Source organism: Hemiscyllium ocellatum, chromosome 8, assembly GCF_020745735.1.
Source record: "Hemiscyllium ocellatum isolate sHemOce1 chromosome 8, sHemOce1.pat.X.cur, whole genome shotgun sequence".
Lineage (NCBI taxonomy): Eukaryota > Metazoa > Chordata > Chondrichthyes > Orectolobiformes > Hemiscylliidae > Hemiscyllium > Hemiscyllium ocellatum.
The window spans coordinates 31,187,666-31,207,432 of record NC_083408.1 but is presented as its reverse complement, the minus strand read 5'-3'; the positions used below and the strand labels follow the sequence as shown (position 1 = coordinate 31,207,432).

Below are 19,767 nucleotides of genomic sequence, written 5' to 3'. Positions count from 1 at the left end.
AGGCCTGGGGAGTAAGCAAACCCGCCGCAGCCACAGTGGGTTGGGCTGAGGCCCCAGCCCCAGCTGAACTTCCTCCTTTCTTCAGCATTTTCCTGCCGCAAAAACTAAAGTAAGTGAAATTTTCAAGTTCTGTAGCTCTTTTACTGTTTTTTTTCTTCACAGTAACATGAATGGGATGTGTTCTAGCTCTGTCCTGCCTATGCTGTGGCATGAAGCCCAGAGATGTGATCCTCATAGGTTGCCGCCAAGTTGGGTCCCCAATTGCTGAAAATTTTTTAACTTTGTCCACTCCAGTCCAACACCGGCTCCTCCACATCACACTCTCTCAAGGCTGCCCTCGCCAATTTGATTAATCCAGTTTCCACTACCAATCTCAATGCCATTTGGAACATTCACCATGACAACCCAATGTTCTACCATCTACTTGTGGGCGGTATGGTGGCTCAATGGTGAGCTGCCTCTCAGTGCCGGGGATCTGGGTTTGATTCCCACCTCGGGTGACAGTCTGTGTGAAGTTTGCACATTATACCCGTGTCTGTGGGGGTTTCCTCCGGATACTCTGGTTCCTCCCACGTTCCAAAAGATGTGCAGATCAGGTGAACTGGCCATGCTAAATTCCACATAGTGTTAGGTGCATTAGTCAGGGGTAAATATAGGTTAGGGGACTAGGTCTGGGTGGGCTGCTCTTCGGAGGGTCATTGTGGACTTGTTGGGCCAAAGGACCTGTTTCCCTAGTGTAGGGAACCCAATCTACTCTTCACAAACAATTCAGAGACTAATTCACGTATAAGTTTTGGACACACTTTTAATCCTGAATCTGTTATCTCACTCTTATCGTTAACTCAAGAAAGCCTAGTTAAATTGTCTCCTTTTAAAACAAATGCAATCAGGTCTGGGAGAAAAGAAGGGGAAGCACTTTCAAATGTTGCAACCAGCCAAAGGATGGCTGAATTAACAAACTAAGCCAGTTCATCCCCATACACTGAAGGGCTTAATAACTTGGAGTATCCAATCTAGGACTGGAATGATTTGAGGAACCTCACCCAGGGACTGGTTGGAGCGTTATTCTTAAAGCAGGATTCTGGGGCTGCCCAGTCTCAACGCCTTTTTTTTTCACTCTGCAGGGACCAACAAAGTCACTGAGAAGGGCATCTAAGTGTTGAACAACTACTTGCTAGAATTGATGGCTCCTATCATACTGCTCCCTATAGCGTGTGGTGATACCAAAGGCCAAAGGTTAACTATTTGTTAGTTATAGTTAAGGAGACCCTGTTCAATGTTTATCATATTGAGTAAGATGAAATCTAGAATTATGAAGCAGGGTCAAGGACCCAGATGTCCTATCCTTATTTCTGTTCTCATTACATTAGTTTACTTCTCAATTTTGTCGTGTGCGCATCAAAGTTAAGGATGTCAGTGCTGAGAAATGCATCATTTTAATTATTCATTTTTAAAACAAAATCTGGCAGGTCCTAGCACTTAATGCCACCTGCAATTGCCCTTGAAACTGATTAGATTAGATTAGATTACTTACAGTGTGGAAACAGGCCCTTCGGCCCAACAAGTCCACACCGACCCGCCGAAGCGCAACCCACCCATTTACTCCTTACCTAACACTACGGGCAATTTAGCATGGCCAATTCACCTGACCTGCACATCTTTGGACTGTGGGAGGAAACCGGAGCACCCGGACGAAACCCACGCAGACACGGGGAGAACGTGCAAACTCCACACAGTCAGTCGCCTGAGGCGGGAATTGAACCCGGGTCTCTGGCGCTATGAGGCACAGTGCTAACCACTGTGCCACCCTGCCGCCCTTATAGTGGGTAACTGATAGTGGGTCAAGTTCTTAAACTGCTGGAGTCTGTATGAGAAGAAGCTCCCACAGTGTTATGAGGGGCAGCACAGGTTAGCCATCAGATACAGCGCTCCTAACCCATCACCCCACTCCATCAGCCCATAATGTATCAGTACATCAGAAAATCAAAATTGAGGTGCTGCCAGGTTTGGGGTCAATTTAGGTCAACAATGATGAACAAACCAAACGGTGCGAATTCAGCCACCTGCAACAGATTCTAGATGAGCTCAAGTTTCTGAATAGGAGGAGGTGGAAGGCTAGCCGCACCTATGTTGAAATGGTCAAGTACAAAAGCACAGATTAGGGTTTGAGTAAGTTTTATGATGGGGTTTGCTGTGCATGCAAAATTTGTGCAGAAAGTCTGAGTGCATCTGGCAGGCAGAGAGAAAACATCTGTTAGAATCAGACTGCCTCCTCTGCTCACCATGCTGCACAAACTTTTTTCATGATAGCCCATTTCCTTTACTGACAAGCGTTCTGTCTCATTTACCACAATACTATCGTCTAGCAATCTAAACGTCTAGAGAGAAGAAAGTCGGCAGATATTGCCTGTCAGAATCTGTACCAGTGCCATTTCACAGCAGCCTGGCAACTTCAACATACCTTTTACGAGAGTCCAGCACCCTCTAATGGGGCTCTACATCACTTGATATGAGGATACGCTGCATTGACAATGCAACTTAAGAGACTTTACGGAAAAAAAATGTTACCACTTGTGAAACAATGCATATATTTTTACTTGGAGGTTACAGAGGTACAATCTGGGATTGAAAGTTAAAACGAGAGACATAGATTGAGGTCACAGAGACAGTTACAGACTGGGACTGGAGGTTACAGATATAGTTACAGACAGGTTTGGAGGTTACAGAGAGTTTACTGCACATTACAGATACAGTTACATTCGGGACCAGAAGTTAGGAAAACAAAACTTCAGACTGGGCCATCAGGTTACAGAGACAGTTTACTGAAGATTGCAGAGACAGTTATATTAGGGACTAGAAGTTATAAAGGCATTTACAGACTGGGACACCAGTTTACAAAGATGGTTAGACAGGTTTGGAGGTTACAGAGACAGTTACGGACTCGGATGGACATTACAGAAGCAGTTACAGAACAGGACTTGAGGTTACAGAATCAGATGCAGGTTGATGCCAGAGACTGCAGCCTAGTTATGGAACAACGATGCAGCTGTAATCCCCTGAGTGACAGGACACGGGGCATGTCTGTGTTCCCCAGAGTGACAGGACGTGAGGAATATCGGTGATCCCCAGAGTGACAGGATGTGGGGGGTATCAGTGATCCCCAGAGTGACAGGGCGTGGGCTGTATCAGTAATCCTCAGGGTGACAGGACATGGGGCACATCAGTGTTCCCCAGAGTGACAGGATGTGGGGGTATCTATGTTCCCCAGAGTGAGAGGATGAGGGGAGTATCAGTGATCCCCAGGGTGACAGGACGTGGGGAGTATCGGTGATCCCCAGAGTGACAGGACGTGGGGAGTATCGGTGATCCCCAGAGTGACAGGATGAGGGGTGTATCAGTGATCCCCAGAGTGACAATTGGTGAGATTGGGGAAATGTTGGCACACAGTTTTCAGCAGCAAGAAGCCAAAGATTCTGTTGATGGTCAGCCTCTTACTGAAGGCAGCTGAAAGCTAATAAGTGTATGATGTGAGGTGTATGCTGGTTCTGCAATTCAACTTTGTTTCAAAGTTCTTTAACATGCAGCTGCATCCCAAATTCATATGCGAACCCTACATTCAAATCACTCCAACCAGGTTTTGTCTCCTGTCACTAAACTTACAAATTACATCTTATGTAACTGTGACAAAGCCAAGTTTGACCTCACTTCCTTTCTCAACCTTTCTGTTCCTTTCAGCCTATGGGAGCATACCATTCTCCTTTAATATCCCCCCACTGTGATCCAGTTAAATGTGATTCCTTTCACCCGGTTCCATTTTTAACCGTCTAATCATTACTGGAGAATCCCTTGCAATGGCTTTTCATCCAGCTCCCACAGCATTCCTAGTGGCATCTCTCAAACATTACTCCAGGTCCCTCACATTTATCATCCATAGACTCATCAGTTACCACACTATGTGCATAACACCTAGTGCAGATATCCGCCTCGTCATTGTGTCTGGCTTTAATCACTTCCCAAATGATGACTGTGTCTTCAGTTGCTATGGCCCCAAGCTTTGGAACATCCTCTAACATATCTCTATCTGACTACCTCTCTTTCTTTCTTTAATACACTCCTTAAGATCATCCTCTTTGACTAAGTCTTTGGTTATCTGACGTAACATTGCCTTACGAGGCTCAGTTTTTAAAAAATATAACAAAGGGATGTTTTCTTACATGACAGGTGCTTTGTTAGTGCTGGTTGTTGTTGTGTTGCAGCTCTGTGAAGACTGATAACTTGGTCCGACTGCAAATGGAACAACACTGACTTCTGACAACTGCCCCTGTCAAAACCTCTTAGAATGTCAACTTTCCAGCAGCAATCCAGCATGAGTATACCAGACCAGCAAACCCTGCAAAGGACTGATTATCTGACTGGATGAGGCCTCATCAGGAGTACTTGAAAGATTTACACTGACCAGCCTCATGTTTCTTTCTCCAGCATTTACAAGTTTCTTCATGGTTCTGATGCAGCTTGCAATGCAAATTAGCCTCCACGCTTCAGCTCACTATAAGATCCCTGACTGTTGGATATCAAGCTGCATTCCTCTAGGGACGGAGTTGAACATTTTTAAAAAATGCCACACTTAACCACAGAAACATTAAAAATAAACCTCTGGGCTCTGACCAAACTGCTCCTGAACACACCCTGAAACCAACGCAGGCAAGGTAACTAACTTGGAGGACAATGTATCGAACTGCTGAAGAGCGAAGACAAGACTGGCCGGATAGGAGGAAGAGGTCTCAACGTTCTCAGCTCTCAGAGATTACAATGACCACACTCCAGCCCAAGGAATGCAGGAGCACAGAACACAAAGAGTCATCACTCTTAGTCTGAAATCGAGCAAACCATGGTAGATGGAAATGACGAAGCCACGCAGTATTTATGTAACTTTCTTTACATGTGCCACTTTTCTATGATCGCTCCTGCCCTCAACAGTCTCCTCCTAAATGTGCTGACTGTGGTTGGGCAGGGGTGGCCAAGTGTTCATTCTCCCCTTGTGAATTACAGTATTAATGCTAATTTGAAAATCCGGCTTCCAGACTGGGTCTGTTCTGAAGGAGGGTCTGTGGAGCTGAAACTTTAATTCTGCTTTCTCTCCACAGATGCTGCCAGACATGCTAAGTTTCTCCAGCAATTTCTGATTTTGTTTCAATGAAGCGATCCTAACCCGTTAAAGGGTGGGCCCCTGCTGAGTATGTTGTACATCACTAAACAGGTTTGATTAAATGCTCCTTCACCTCACACCCATCATTCAAGGTTAGTAAAAGCAGGCATTTTGGCACCAATATTGTTGCAAAGTTGCATATCGACAGAATTAACACAGAGGCCAGCATTGTTTAATTGGTTCCTGATGAAGGGCTTATGCCCGAAATGTCGAATTTCCTGTTCCTTGGATGCTGCCTGACCTGCTGCGCTTTTCCAGCAACACATTTTCAGCATTGTTTAATTGGTGTCAAATCATCGCTCAGCTTTCAAAACAATATCAGCCACCTTTCAGAAAGTGTATCCAATGTCTTTTACTGGGAACATGGACATTCATTAGAGCTGCCTCTTTATTCTCACCACAGCCTCCAACATGCATATATTATTATATCCACCTCTTATAGAACGGGAGCTGGCATTGAGCACTGGACAAGGCAGAGGTTCGAAGATCACTGGCATTTTACCTGACAGATGCTGTTGGATTTCAGGAGAAGTTCAGCAGTATGGGGTATTTGGATTCAGGATATCAGATGTCAGTCTAACCGTGCGGTAGTTTTAAAATTTGGCCAACTATTAGAAACGTCTCAATAAGAAACCTTCAGACTAACTACATCAACAACAGTGATTTGCATTTAAATAGTGACTTTGATGTAGTAATACGTCACAAGGGATATTTGAAGGTTTGAAGGTTGAATATGAAAGGTTACTGAATTTGTTGTTAATTCAATGGCCTTATCCAGTGAGTTAGGGAAATTCATCCCATGGACAATCACCAGGACAATTACAGATCACCAAGTTTATCCCATTCCATAAATTGTTGCTGGGATCAGTTATTCCTTCAGTCATGGATCGCAGGGTCACCACATCCTGTTGAAGGTGATTTCTAGACTGGGGATAATCAGGATCATTCCAACCCTTGAGCTGGGAATTATTGCGATTATTCCACCTGTAACCTGGGCATCAAAAGTCAATCTCAACAATGGTGAGCTCAGAACCACTGTCGACTATCGTAATCTGCTTCCTGTCCTTTAGGTAAGAAAATCAGGTATCATTTCACAGCCTGGGCTGCATGCAACTGCAGATCCATGGCAACGTGGTTGACTAACTGCTCTCAAAAATGGCTTAGCAAGCTATTCAGCTGCATCGAACCAATGCAAAGTCTAAATAATAGCTATGGTTTGGAGATGTCGGTGTTGGACTGGGGTGTACAGTTAAAAATCTCACAACAGGAGGTTATGGTCCAACAGGTTTATTTGGAAGCACTAGCTTTCGGAGCGACGCTCCATCAGGTGGTTGTGGAGGACACAATTGTAAGGCACAGAATTTATAGCAAAAGTTTCCAGTCTGATGTAACTGAAATTATACATTGAAAAATACCTTGATTGTCTGTTGAGTCTTTCACCTGTTCGAGTACCATGATAGTTTCACTTCTTTCATGTGTAAATCACAAAACTTTTTTTTTAAAGTTGCATTCTCAGGTTAACTGTAACAATTGCTGATAGCGAGACAAGATGTTGAAGGTGTTAACCCCCTGTGTTCTCTGTCTGTGCCATGATGTTTAGATTGATTCTAATCTAAAAAGTGAGATGACAGAGTTTTACATGAATTCATGCAGTTTTGACCAAAGTACAATGTAACTCTGCAAGTACAAATTCACCCCACAAACGTATATATGTATGTATATGTGTGTGTGTGTGTGTGTGTGTGTGTGTGTCATATGGGTCTTTGTGTCTGTCTGCCTGGGTTGGGGAATTATGAGTGTGAGAGAGAGTGTGTGTGTGTGTGTGTGTGTGTGTGTGAGAGAGTGTAGAGTGTCTTAAGTCTGTGAGGGGGTGCATATGAGACTGTGTGTCTGGGGTGGGAGTTGTGAGTGTCTATCAGAGAGAGTGTATATGTGTGCGTGAGTGTGGAGTGGTCTAAGTCTCTGAGAGGATGCATGTGTGATCGTTGGAGTGTGTGTGTCTGTCCGTTTATATGTGTGTGCATATGTGTGTGTATAGGACGGCATGTGTGTGTGTGTGTGTGTTTTTGTGTGCATTGTGCAATGGTGGTCACCTGTAATGTGACATGAACCCAAGGTCCCTGTTGAGGCCCTCCCTATGGGTACCGAACTTAGCTATCAGCCTCTGCTTGGCCACTTATCGCTGCTGCCTGTCCCGAAGTCCACCTGGGGAGATGGTCACCCAAAGGTCCGAGGTCGAATATCCTGGACCACTGAAGTGTTCCCCAACTGGGAGGGAACCCTCCTGTCTGTTGATTGTAGTGCGGGGCCCATTCATGCATTGCCGTAGCCTTTGCTCGGTTTCCCTAATGTACCATGTCTAACATAAGATAGACAATGTTGCAGGCAAAGATGCCCGGAGGCATGGTACTTTGGGGAAACCGAGCAAAGGCTACGGCAACGGATGAACGGGCACCGCACAACAATCAACAGACAGGAGGGTTCCCTCCCAGTTGGGGAACACTTCAGTGGTCCAGGATATTCGACCTCGGACCTTTGGGTGACCATCTCCCCAGGTGGACTTCGGGACAGGCAGCAGAGAAAAGTGGCCGAGCAGAGGCTGATAGCTAAGTTCGGTACCCATAGGGAGGGCCTCAACCGGGACCTTGGGTTCATGTCACACTACGGGTGACCACCATTGCACTACACACATACAGACACTCTTACACACACACACACGGACACACATATACACAGACATTCACATACGTCCTTACAGATACACACACTCCCACACGCATCCTCTCAGAGACTTAGACCACTCTGCACTCACGCACACACATATACACTCTCTCTCACAGACGCTCACAACTCCCCATCCCAGACACACAATCTCACACATGCACCCCCTCACAGACTTAAGACACACTACACTCAGATACACACACACACGTACACTCTCTCTCACACTCACAACCCCCCAACTCAGGCAGACAGACAGACACAAAGACCCACATGACACACACACACACACACACACACATATATACGTTTGTGGGGTGAATTTGTACTTGCAGAGTTACATTGTACTTTGGTCAAAAACTGCATGAATTCATGTAAAACTCTGTCATCTCACTTTTTAGATTAGAATCAATCTAAACATCATGGCACAGACAGAGAACACAGGGGGTTAACACCTTCAACATCTTGTCTCGCTATCACCAATTGTTACAGTTAAACTGAGAATGCAACTTTTAAAAAAAAGTTTTGTGATTTACACATGAAAGAAGTGAAACTATCATGGTACTCGAACAGGTGAAAGACTCAACAGACAATCAAAGTATTTTTCAATGTATAATTTCAGTTACATCAGACTGTAAACTTTTGCTACAAATTCTGTGTCTTATACTCCACAACCACCTGATGAAGGAGCGTCGCTCCGAAAGCTAGTGCTTCCAAATAAACCTGTTGGACAATAAACTGTTGTTGTTTGATTTTTTAACTAAATATTAGCTGGTACTTAACTAACTCTGGAAGCAATGGTGGCAAACCCAGCTGCGTTGGTGCTGCAAAATCATCCTTCATAACTTCTGGGGGCTTGTGCTAAAATTGAGAGAGTTGTTCCACAGGTTAGTTAAGCAACAGCCTGACAAGTCATACCCACAGAACCAAACCTGACACACAAAGTTCCAGACAACACCGTCACCATCTCTAGATATGTACTGCCCCACTATCAGGGAAGACCCATCAGAGAAGGTAGCATACGCAGTCAGGAAGGAGTTGCCCTGGAGGTCCTTAATGTTGCCTTTGGATCCCTTGCAGTCTCACAGCATCAGGTCAAACGCAAACAAGGTAAGCCCCTGCTGATTACACCCGACCAAACAGACCATAATTAATGGATCAATACTCCTCCACGTTGAAGTCAATTGGAGGAAGCAATGAGGGTGGTAAGGGCACAGAACGTATTCCTAGGAGGGTACTTCAATGTCTATCACAACAGTAATTCAGTTGTGAGACTAATTAACAAATTGGCTGAGCTAGACTGGGTCTGCAGAAGGTAGTGAGAGAAAACAAGAGATAATCTTTCTTTGTCCTCAGGTATTGATCGTCACTGATAAATCTGTCCATGACTGTGACATGAGTGACCACTTCACAGTCCTTGTGGTCCAACTTCAACTCCCGACCCCCACAATCTAGATGGAATAGATTGCAGTCACAATTAGCAACATACAGGGGCAGACATAAAACACAGTAGGCCATCAATAACAGTTGAAACACGTTTGAGCACAATCTGTAATCCTATGTTACCCAGCCAAACTGTCCACCCTGATCAGAAACTGGATCACTCTAATTTGGGCCCTGACTCCCGCTGTTCCTATGGGATTACTCCAATGAGGGTCCACTGTGGGAGAATAGGATCAGTGCTGGCTATAATGGCTTAATTGCTCTTTCACTGAAAAAAACTTCTGAAGGAAATCTTTCTGAACCACTGTTAAATATAGCAATGGGTGTGGCAATGTAGACAAGGGGCCACTCTGCAGCAAGTGACAATATCTCCACTAACTTTACTGGTTGCAAGATCTGAGCCGAAGGCATGCGAAAAATAAAAGCAATTCCATTATTATACAACTTCAAGCCAATCACGTACTTTGCAAATGTACTCACTGTTGTAACACATGATTGCCAAGTTGTGCACAGTAGGATGGGTTGGGTGGAGAATGAAAGAAAAGGTAATTTTAAAAGTGTTCATTTTTCAAGGACAGACACAATAACAGTTTAGGGTGAGGATTTAGATTTCTTACAGTGTGGAAACAGGCCCTTCAGCCCAACAAGTCCACACCGACCCACCGAAGCGCAATCCACCCGGATCCATTCCCCTACATTTACCCCTGCACCTAACACTACGGGCAATTTAGCATGGCCAATTCACATAACCTGCACATCTTTGTGACTGTGGGAGGAAACCGGAGCACCCGGAGGAAACCCACGCAGACAAGGGGAGAATGTGCAAACTCCACACAGTCAGTCACCTGAGGCGGGAATTGAACCCGGGTCTCTGGCGCTGTGAGGCAGCAGTGCTAACCACTGTGCCACCGTGTCAAGCTTCACAATGCAGTACCATGTAGACTCATATATAGTGATTCACCAGTGGCTCCAGGATGTCTGTGCAAATAGAAATAGAAAGAAAATACCCAAGTTTCCTGACACAATCTCTCCATTTGCTGAAAATGTAGGCTCCTGTATGACAGACAGCTAGCAAATACGCGTTGCGGAACCCTATCAATCCAGGCTACTTAATTCAGTTTACAATGAGGTGTAATTCAACAATCGAATGTGGAAGATAGATTCTTAAACAACACGTTGCATTCGCACAGCATTCTTAGTGAAACATCCAAGCTGCTTAATAAAAGAAATATCTGCCAAAAGTTGACACTGGAACTGCATGTAAGGGTGATGACAGCACGAGTGACAAAGAGCTTGGCCCAAGAGGGAGGTTTTAGTTCATCTCTAACAGGATGAGTGTTGGAAAAGGTTGGAGAGGGAATTCAAGAGCAAAGGTTAATCACACCTGAAGGCACAGACGCAATGATGAAGTGAATAATAACTCAGAGGACTGAAGGAGTTTACAGAGATAGGCAGAGTTCTCTCCTCTTCAATCATCTCACACAGGATATAAATAAATTGGATGGAGTTTAGAGCAGTTTCAACCTGGACCCTTGTTATCTCCTAGTCACAAAGCACTTTTTCTCATGTTCAATTTAATGCTCCTGACTGTCCTTCACTGGAACCTGGTCAGAATGGATGGAAAAGAATGCCATGGAAGACATATGCATTATTTAGATATTTTTGTACCAAAAAGGTACAAGATTGGCAAATGTCAGCTGTGGATCAGCTGGAAACACGCTCTCCTCTGAATTACAAGGTTCTGTACTCAAATGTCACTAGGGCTTGAGCATAAAACTCAGACATGACATCCCCACAATACTGCAGGAGCAGTGCACTGCCATGAGTACTGTAATTCAGATCAGATTAATCTGAGGCGCCCACCTGCCTCCTTCAATAGAATGAAAAGAGTCGATGGCACTCTGACAAAGGGGAGTAGTGGAGTTCTCCCCATTTTCCTGGCTAACCTCTGAGTTAATATCACAAAACTCAGATCATTTGGTCCTTTCTATTTTGCTGTTTTTGAGGAATTTGCAATGCTTCCTATTTGACCATGTGAAATATACATCATTGGTGCAAAGCATGCTAAAACCTGATTGCCATTAAAAGCGCAATATAAATCATGTCTATGTTTATTAGCCAAGGGGCAAGGATCTTTACATTAAGATACAACCATAAAATGATAAGATGTTGGAACAGAAGTAGGCCAGTCAGCCTATCGAGTGTGCTCCACTATTCAATGCGATCATGTTTGATCTAATAATCTGATCTATCCCTATCACCATCACCCCCTAGCTGTATCTACCTATCACCTTCCCAGCTACCTTCCCCCACAATCACCCCCCCACCCTCCTATTTATCTCCCAGCCCCAGCACCCCCACCCACCCACCCCCTGACCCCAATATTGCAGATGAAGGGCTTACGTCTGAAAGGTTGACTCTTGTGCTCCTCTGATGCTGCCTGACCTGCTGTGCTCTTCCAGCGCCACACTCTTCAACTAATAATCCTCAACTTTTCTTGCCTCTCCCCATTCTCCGTTATTTGTTTCTTGATTAAAAATTCTATCACAGCTTTGAGTATACTTAATGACCCTGACAGCTCTCTGTGATCAAAAAAAATTCCATAGATTCACAACCATCTTAGAAGAAACTCTTCCTTATCTCTGTCAAAAGATAGGTGGTAATGAATAAGAACTGATGGGTTGGTTATATTAAATGGTAATGCTGTTTTCCATGGAAGCTACAGGAGCGGCAAGCTTTGGAAATGTCAAAATGGGCACTAAGTAACAAAAGTCACAGGGTGATACAAAACCACACCAGTATTCTTGGCTCAACGGTCTGAAAACATCCTGTTTTAAATTGTCCTCCAGAAGATTTCTTCTAGTTCATGTGGCATCTTGCGATCCAATCAAATTACACGAAGGGGCAATCTGTGTGGGAAATGAGATTAAACGTGCGGGATATTAAACACGGAGGTTGACTGTGAATAAACACAGAGTGATGGTGAATAAACATGGCGGTAGAGGGCGATTAAATATGGATGATGATGGTGAACAAACAGAGGGCAATGTGGCGTGAGGACAGTGAACAAATGTGGAGGGTGCTGGTGAATAAACATCACAGAGTGAAATACTGGCCAACAAATTGTGCATTTGGCGTGACATTCGCTGAGATAATGGAGACATTCTCCACTGTGCTTGATGGTTTGTAATTTGCACAGCTGGATCCTACAACTGATCTAATGTAGATCCACCCATCCATACACCCACATGGAAATCTGATGCTCCCATTCATCGAACTATTACTTATACATTTAATTACAGCACTAGAGCTTCACTGATAACATTTCAGCTCAGTCTATCCAGCACACGATACTGACACAAATTGCCCAGCAATCATGGTAAACTGTTAAACCGCAAACGTATGGATTGCATCGGGGATTAGAAAGAGAATGAATGAATCACACAATCAGATCAGATATCAGATCAACCACTGCAGTTAACAAAAGTTCCCCAGTCACAAATTCTGAGACCTTTCAGCAGCTGTTGATAGCAGGAGAAGATTGATCCTTTATCACTCAATTTAAGGTTATTGAGGACATGAACTAGAATTTCAGGTGTGAAAGGAACTGCTAACTTAATTGCACATGCAAGAAACTAAGGCTAGATAGGCTGTTAGACCTCACTCAGAACTGCATGTTGCAACTTTTCATTGTCTGGCATTTTAGCGGCTTGATTCCTGTTGCTGAGAGTTGAGATTTACTCATTTTACAGGGTCCAGATGTTTGTGCTGTCCAAGAGTTAAAACACTCAAAAACACTTCCTGCAGGGCTTTATATTCTATATGTTTTATATATACACACACAGAGGAATCTCAATTATCCAGCATTCGATTATCTGAATTTTGGATTATCCAAACAAGATCGCAAGATCCCGATGCTTGGCTAAACTGTGTTATCTGGCATTCGATTATCCAAACATTTGATTATCCGAACAAAATACTCCATGCTTGTATTGTCTGGATAATCGGGGTTCTGCTGTATTACGTCCATTATTATGTTCGGAGTGTTTTGGTGCAGAGGCATTGGGTGCTGTTGTGCATGAATCACAGAAAGCTAGTATAGAGGTACAACAGATAATACGGATGACAAATGGATTTTTAGCATTTATTGCTAAGGGAATGCAAGTGGGAAGTATTTCTTCAACCATATAAGGCATTAGTGAGACTGCATCTACAGTTTTGTTCCCCTTGAGGGGTGTAGTTGAATTTCAGATAGCCAGAGGAGGTTCACTAGATTGATTGCAGAGGTGAGAGGTTTGTCTTATGGAGAGAAATTGAGTAGTTAAGCCCATACTTTCCAGAGGTTAGAAGAACGAGGGGAAGCTTAATTGAGGTTTGTAAGATTCTAAAGGGGATTGGCAAAGTAGACATAGAGAGGATTTTTCCTCTTGTGGGGAAATCGAGAACGAGAAACCTTAGATTTAGGATAAAGGGGGACAGATTTATAACAGAAATTAGGAAAAATTACTTCTCTCAAAGGTGTGTGAACTTGTGGAATTCACTATCCCACACTGCAGTGGATGCTGTGACAATAAGTGAATTTAAGGAGATAACCAGATTTTTAATTAGTAAAGATTGAAAGGTTATGGGGAGTGTCAGGAAAGTGGGGTTCAGGCTGAAGTGAGATCAGATATAATCATATCAAATGGCAGAGTAGATTCAAGGGGCTGAATTGCATACTCCCAATTCTTCTGTTCTCATATACCACTGTCAATGTACAAGATACATGTGCAGGCGTTGAAAATTACTAAGATAAAAATAGAAACATGGCTTTCACAAAGTTTTGAAGGACAATGAAAGATTGAGATAGCTTTTGATGGGAATGAATTGCTGGGAGTGACAGGGTTACCTTGATAGCTCAAGCAGAGAATTTCAGCAGGGATTTCTGACCCTGAGAGAAATTCCTGATCTAAAACAAAAAAATTGCTGCTTGAAGTTAAGCAGCAGACTATGTTTATATTGCTCCCAGGCCTGCAATTGAACATTCCATTCTAGGGCTCTATAGGAGCAGAGCAAATTGAGCCAGTGTGCTTGGTATATGTAGAAGAGCTGTTACTGAATGACAAACAAGGGGTTCCCGATTTACAAATATACGACTTACAAACATTAGTACTTATGAACCTGATCCCGCATGGGGATGTAATTTTAAAGATCTAACATATGACCATTTCCTGTAATTATGACTCCTATTTTATGTCCTGTATTGTGTTCGGACTTGCGTACTAATCAATTTGCAAACGGAGTTGAGAATGGAATGTGTTCGCAAGTGAAGCTGACAGTACTACCAGACAGGAATGAATTGTTCACTTTTACGTAATGTATACTCCAATTGTACAGGAGCTGATACTGAGGTACTCAAGCCATAAAGAAGTTAGTTGTTCCCTTTTCCCCAGTGTGTACTGTACATGAGTCCAGGTACTCACCCGAGTGCCTAGACCTGCAGCAATATGGACCAAATGCTAGATAGTAAGATTAATAGGGAGTATTCAATAAAGAAGAGCCAAGAAACTGATAAGGAAAAGGAAAATGGATTATAAATGCAAACTAACGAAGAACATAACAGTGGACTGTGGAATCTTCTATTGATGTGGAAAAAACAAGAATAAATGTGGGCCTATTACAGGGCAGACAGGAGAGTTTACAGTGGAGAACAAGGAAATGGCAAAGCAACTGAACAGTTACTTTGTGTCTGTCTTCACATGAGATATTAAAACTTTCCCAGAAATACGAAATCACAAGGAGACTTGTGCAATTGAAAGCCAATACAAATTAGTATTAACAAATGGGCAATACATAAGAAAAATTGCTGGGTTAAGAGTTGATCAATCTCATGAAACAGATGAGCTTCATTCCCGAGTGTTGAAGGAAGCAGGAGGTTATCTTTCAGAATTCTATGGATTCTGGAAAAGTTCCTGCTGACTGGATAATAACAAATGCAACCAACCCCATTACTCAAAAAGGCATAATTAGGGAGAATGCAGAATTACCGACCTGTCAACCCAACATCCACAGTATTGAAAATGTTACAATCTATTACAAAGGATGTGATAACTGAAGATTTAGAAACAAATGGCAAAGTTGGGTAGACTCAACATGATTTATGCAAACTGAGTTTGGCAAAGTTGTTAAGAGGTTTTTTTTCAGGATTTTATTTCGAGCACAGACACAGGGGAACCAGTGGATGTGATGAATTTTGATTTTTAAAAAGCTTTTGATAAGACCCCTCACAGGTGAATAAAATTAGAGTGCACAGAACCGGGTGGGGGGACACATTAGCAAGTTGTATATTAGCAATTTAGCTGAGAGTTTGTTAATAGACAGAAAGCAGAAATAAACAGATCATTCTCAGGATGGCAGGCAAAGTAGTAGGGTAAGACAAAGTCGGTGCTCAGTCCACAGATGTTCACAATTTATATAAATGATTTGGATACAGGGACCAATTGTCGTATTCCCAAATTTGCTGATGACATTAAACTGGATGAGAACGTAAGTTATAATGAGAGTTCAAGGAAACTTCACAAGAACGTGAACAGGCTAAGTGAATGGGCTTCGGTGGAATATAATGTGAAAAAGAGTGAAGTTACTCACTTTGGTAGAAAAATCAGGATGGCAAAACATTTCTTTAATGGAGAGAGGTTGGAAAGTGTGGGTGTCTGAAAGAATCAGGCTTTCCTTGCCCATGTGGCATTAAAAACTAGCACACTGGTGCAGCAAGCAGTTAGAAAGATAAGCAATAAATTGACATTCCTTTCAAAGGGATTTGATCTAGAAGTAAAAATATCTTGTTGCAGTTGTATAGAGCCTTGGTGACACCTGACCTGCAGCATTGTTTAGTTTTGGCTCATTTATCTGAGGAAGAGTAAACCTGTCATAGAGGGTGTGCAGTGGAGGCTCACCAGATTAATCCCTGCAAAGGCAGGATTATCTTATGAGGGGAGATCGGGGAAACTGGGGTCTATAGTCTCTAGAATTTCTAAGAATGAAAAGTGATCTAAGGATTCACTGAGGGCATGTGCATGGATATCGATAGAATGCATGATGTCAGCATTAAACACAGGCCATCTAAGTTTGAGATGAGGAAACATTTCTTCACTTTGAGATCTGTGAAAGCTCAATCATCGAGCAGGGCGAGAACAGAAATTGATAGGTTTTTGAGCACTAATGATAGCGAGGGGTATAGAGATAAAGTGGGACAATGGCATTGAGGAGATGATCAGCCATGATTTATAATGATGGGGCAGGCTCAATGAACAGAATGGCCTTGCTTCTGTCCCTATGATTAGGGTGGGTGCCTGTTTCCTGGCTAAAGAAGACATGATCGGCTAAATTGTATCATTTTGTGCCATAAACCCTCCACGATGCTGTGTTTCTAAGTACAGGAGCTAGCAATGATATACACATAGTTGTACAACACTGGACAGGAGTGAAATGAATGAAGAAACTTTCTGAAATGAAACAACAAAGTGCAAGCAGGTAATTCAACAAGAGTCTTCTCCTGTAAGACTCTGGGTGCCCATAAATCTCTCACCAACACATCAAGTCAATACAAACTGAGAAACGGCCTGTCTAATGTAACCACCCTAAGGCCTATATTTGTGTGCCTTTTTATGCCAACAGGTAAAATAATTCATCAGATTTGGAAGCCAAGTATGCACAGCAGGAACATACGAGGTTACAAAACTCTCTTGTGTTGCACTTTTTTTTTTAAGATTACTTAGATTAGATTAGATTACTTACAGCGTGGAAACAGGCCCTTCGGCCCAACAAGTCCACACCGACCCGCCGAAGCGCAACCCACCCAGACCCATTCCCCTACATTTACCCCTGCACCTAACACTATGGGCAATTTAGCATGGCCAATTCATCTAACCTGCACAGTTTTGGACTGTGGGAGGAAACCGGAGCAACCGGAGGAAACCCTCACAGACACGGGGAGAATGTGCAAACTCCATACAGTCAGTCGCCAGAAGTGGGAATTGTACCCGGGTCTCTGGTGCTGTGAGGCAGCAGTGCTAACCACTGTGCCACCCAAAAGAAATTGCAGTCATACCATGTCTGCTCATGTGCTCAGATCACTTTAAACCAATTTTTTAGTCAATTAATATTTGTGAAGGATAGTCTCTTAAGGGTAGGAAATATGGCAGACAGCTTTTCTACAGCAACATAACATAATAACAATATAATAAATTATCAGATATTCTGTAGTGACCTTGGTTGAAGAATAAATATTGCTCAAAAGCTCAAGGAGAACTCTCTTGAATTTCTTTAAATAATGTTTTGCGGCCTTGTGCATCCAACTTGAGAGCTGGCACTGGTTTAACATCTTACCTGAAAAATGACATTTCTAACAGTGAAGCATCACCTCAGTACTGCACTGGTTCTGTCAGTCTAGATTTTGCATGCAAACCTCCAACATCGGACCTTAACCCATGGACATTTGAATCGGTGGTAACAATGCTACCTGCCAAATGATTTGGAGCACAAAGCAGAAAGCGTCATGTGCTCATGGTGGTGCAGGCAGAGATAGAATTTTCAGGAGAGCACAATTGGATAATGTTGTTTTATTTATTTTGAAAGTACTTTTTTTTTATGATAGTAAATAGTTAAACTGTACAGATGGGTTGACAAGTTCAACATCCAGTCCCTGCACATTTCACCAACTGTGGCTAAGGAGAAGGAAGTCGAGATATCACAATTAATTCAGCTTGCCTGCGTTAGACAGGAATGTATCAGTTAGTTTCACAGTCAGCGCGCTGTAACTTCTGTCGAAGGTTTAACAGTAGGCAGTGGTTGGTGAGGAATCAGACTCAATTGCAATGCCAAATGCAGTGAACAAATGAGGCACGCACTATGGCTGGTGTGCGTGGAAGCATACCTTAACGGAAGACAGAGACTACAGGCAAGGAACATAGGATCAGGAGGAGGTTGTCTTCTTGAATCTTTTTGCCATTCAATTACTTCACAGTTTGACTTGTACCTTAGGTATATCTATTTATCCAATAAATAATGCTAATACATTTACTACAAAAGTCTACCCATTTTAGTTCTGAAATTTTCACTTTGCCCCTGAGCCTCAAGGATTTCTGGAGAGAGTTCCAAATTTCCTCTTCCCTTTTGTGTTAGTAAGTGCTTCCTGATATCACACCTGAATGACTCCAATTTTAAGTTTATAAAGCTTTGTTTTGGGATCACACACAAGAGGAAATAGCTTCTTTTGATCCTAATTCTCAAAAATCCTTCAATTCCTGTGAACAGCTTAATTCAATCATCCCCTAATTTTCTATATTCAGGAAAATAAAAACGTGGGCTTTAAGCAATCAGTCCTCACGACGTAATCCTTTACAAGTCCACTGTAACTCATATCCTCCCAGGGCAACACAACCTTCTTGTGATGAGACGCCCAGAATTGAATGCAGTTCACCAGGTTCGTCTACTTAGGTGCAGGATGTTATTGAAGAGGAGAGGGCACAGTTCTCCTCTGTTTGCTCAATAACTTAGTCATATAAACAGCCAATCAACATAACTGAAGCAGTTAAACCATTGGTTATTACCACATTATTGTTTGTAAGACCTTGCTGTGTGCAAATTAACCAGTGTGTTTCCTACATGACAACAGTGACAACGTGTAAAAACTACTTCACTGGCCAGGAAGAGCTTTGGAATATCCTGAGTTCATGAAGGGCCCTAGATAAATTCAAGTTTTCTTTTTATTTCAATATAAACAGTTTGAGCAGAAACAGTATTGTATGGAAATAGAGCCTTGATGCAACTGATTGAAAATGACGACAGTATGTTAATGAAAAAGACCATTACCTTCAGGCAGGGAGGAATGACTTGTGCTCGAGTTTGGCACAAAGTTTTGACTCAGCCTTGTTGTGATCTGGTTCGTTAGGACGACCTGCAGAGAGGAAAAGGAGAGTTACAGTAAGGCGCCTTCACATCTTCCTCAGACCTTCTGTTCCTTCTATAAGTGAGGCTGTATGCTAACCTCCTACACAAACTGTGACATTTATATAACTCTTCTTTCACCCGCTGAAGCGGTTCTCATCGAAGTGATGTTGCTTGAAAGCAAAGCATCTTTCCTTTCAGGAGCACTGGAAGGAATTTGGCACCCTTTCTCATTGGCAAATGTGGTGGTGAGGGGCATTTTAATGAGACAGGTGAGAACCCCATCCTTTGCTCATCTTCAAAGTTGGGATGGCCAAGGATGCCAACTTAAACCTTTAGGTTGGCAATGTCTGCTCAAGGGGATCTTCCAGTTGTTGGCACTAACTTGGCCATGCTGCAAATTCCCTAGTCTATAGCGCCTATGGTGTGATCACCATCCTGCATCACGTATCTGTGGCCCAACATTGGTA

General features: G+C 42.9%; 1 protein-coding gene across 9 annotated transcripts in view; it reads right to left on the bottom strand.

Moving 5' to 3' along the window:
• Positions 1 to 19,767, bottom strand: part of rad51b (RAD51 paralog B) — a 582,669-nt gene that overhangs the window by 251,419 nt on the left and 311,483 nt on the right. For 8 of the 9 annotated variants that reach the window (XM_060828787.1, XM_060828790.1, XM_060828783.1 and 5 more), the window contains exon 8: positions 19,223 to 19,307. In XM_060828787.1, the coding sequence (XP_060684770.1) occupies positions 19,223 to 19,307 (85 nt within the window). Of the gene's footprint in view, positions 1 to 19,222; positions 19,308 to 19,767 lie in introns of those variants that run through there. The other variant, XM_060828792.1, reaches the window with a different exon arrangement.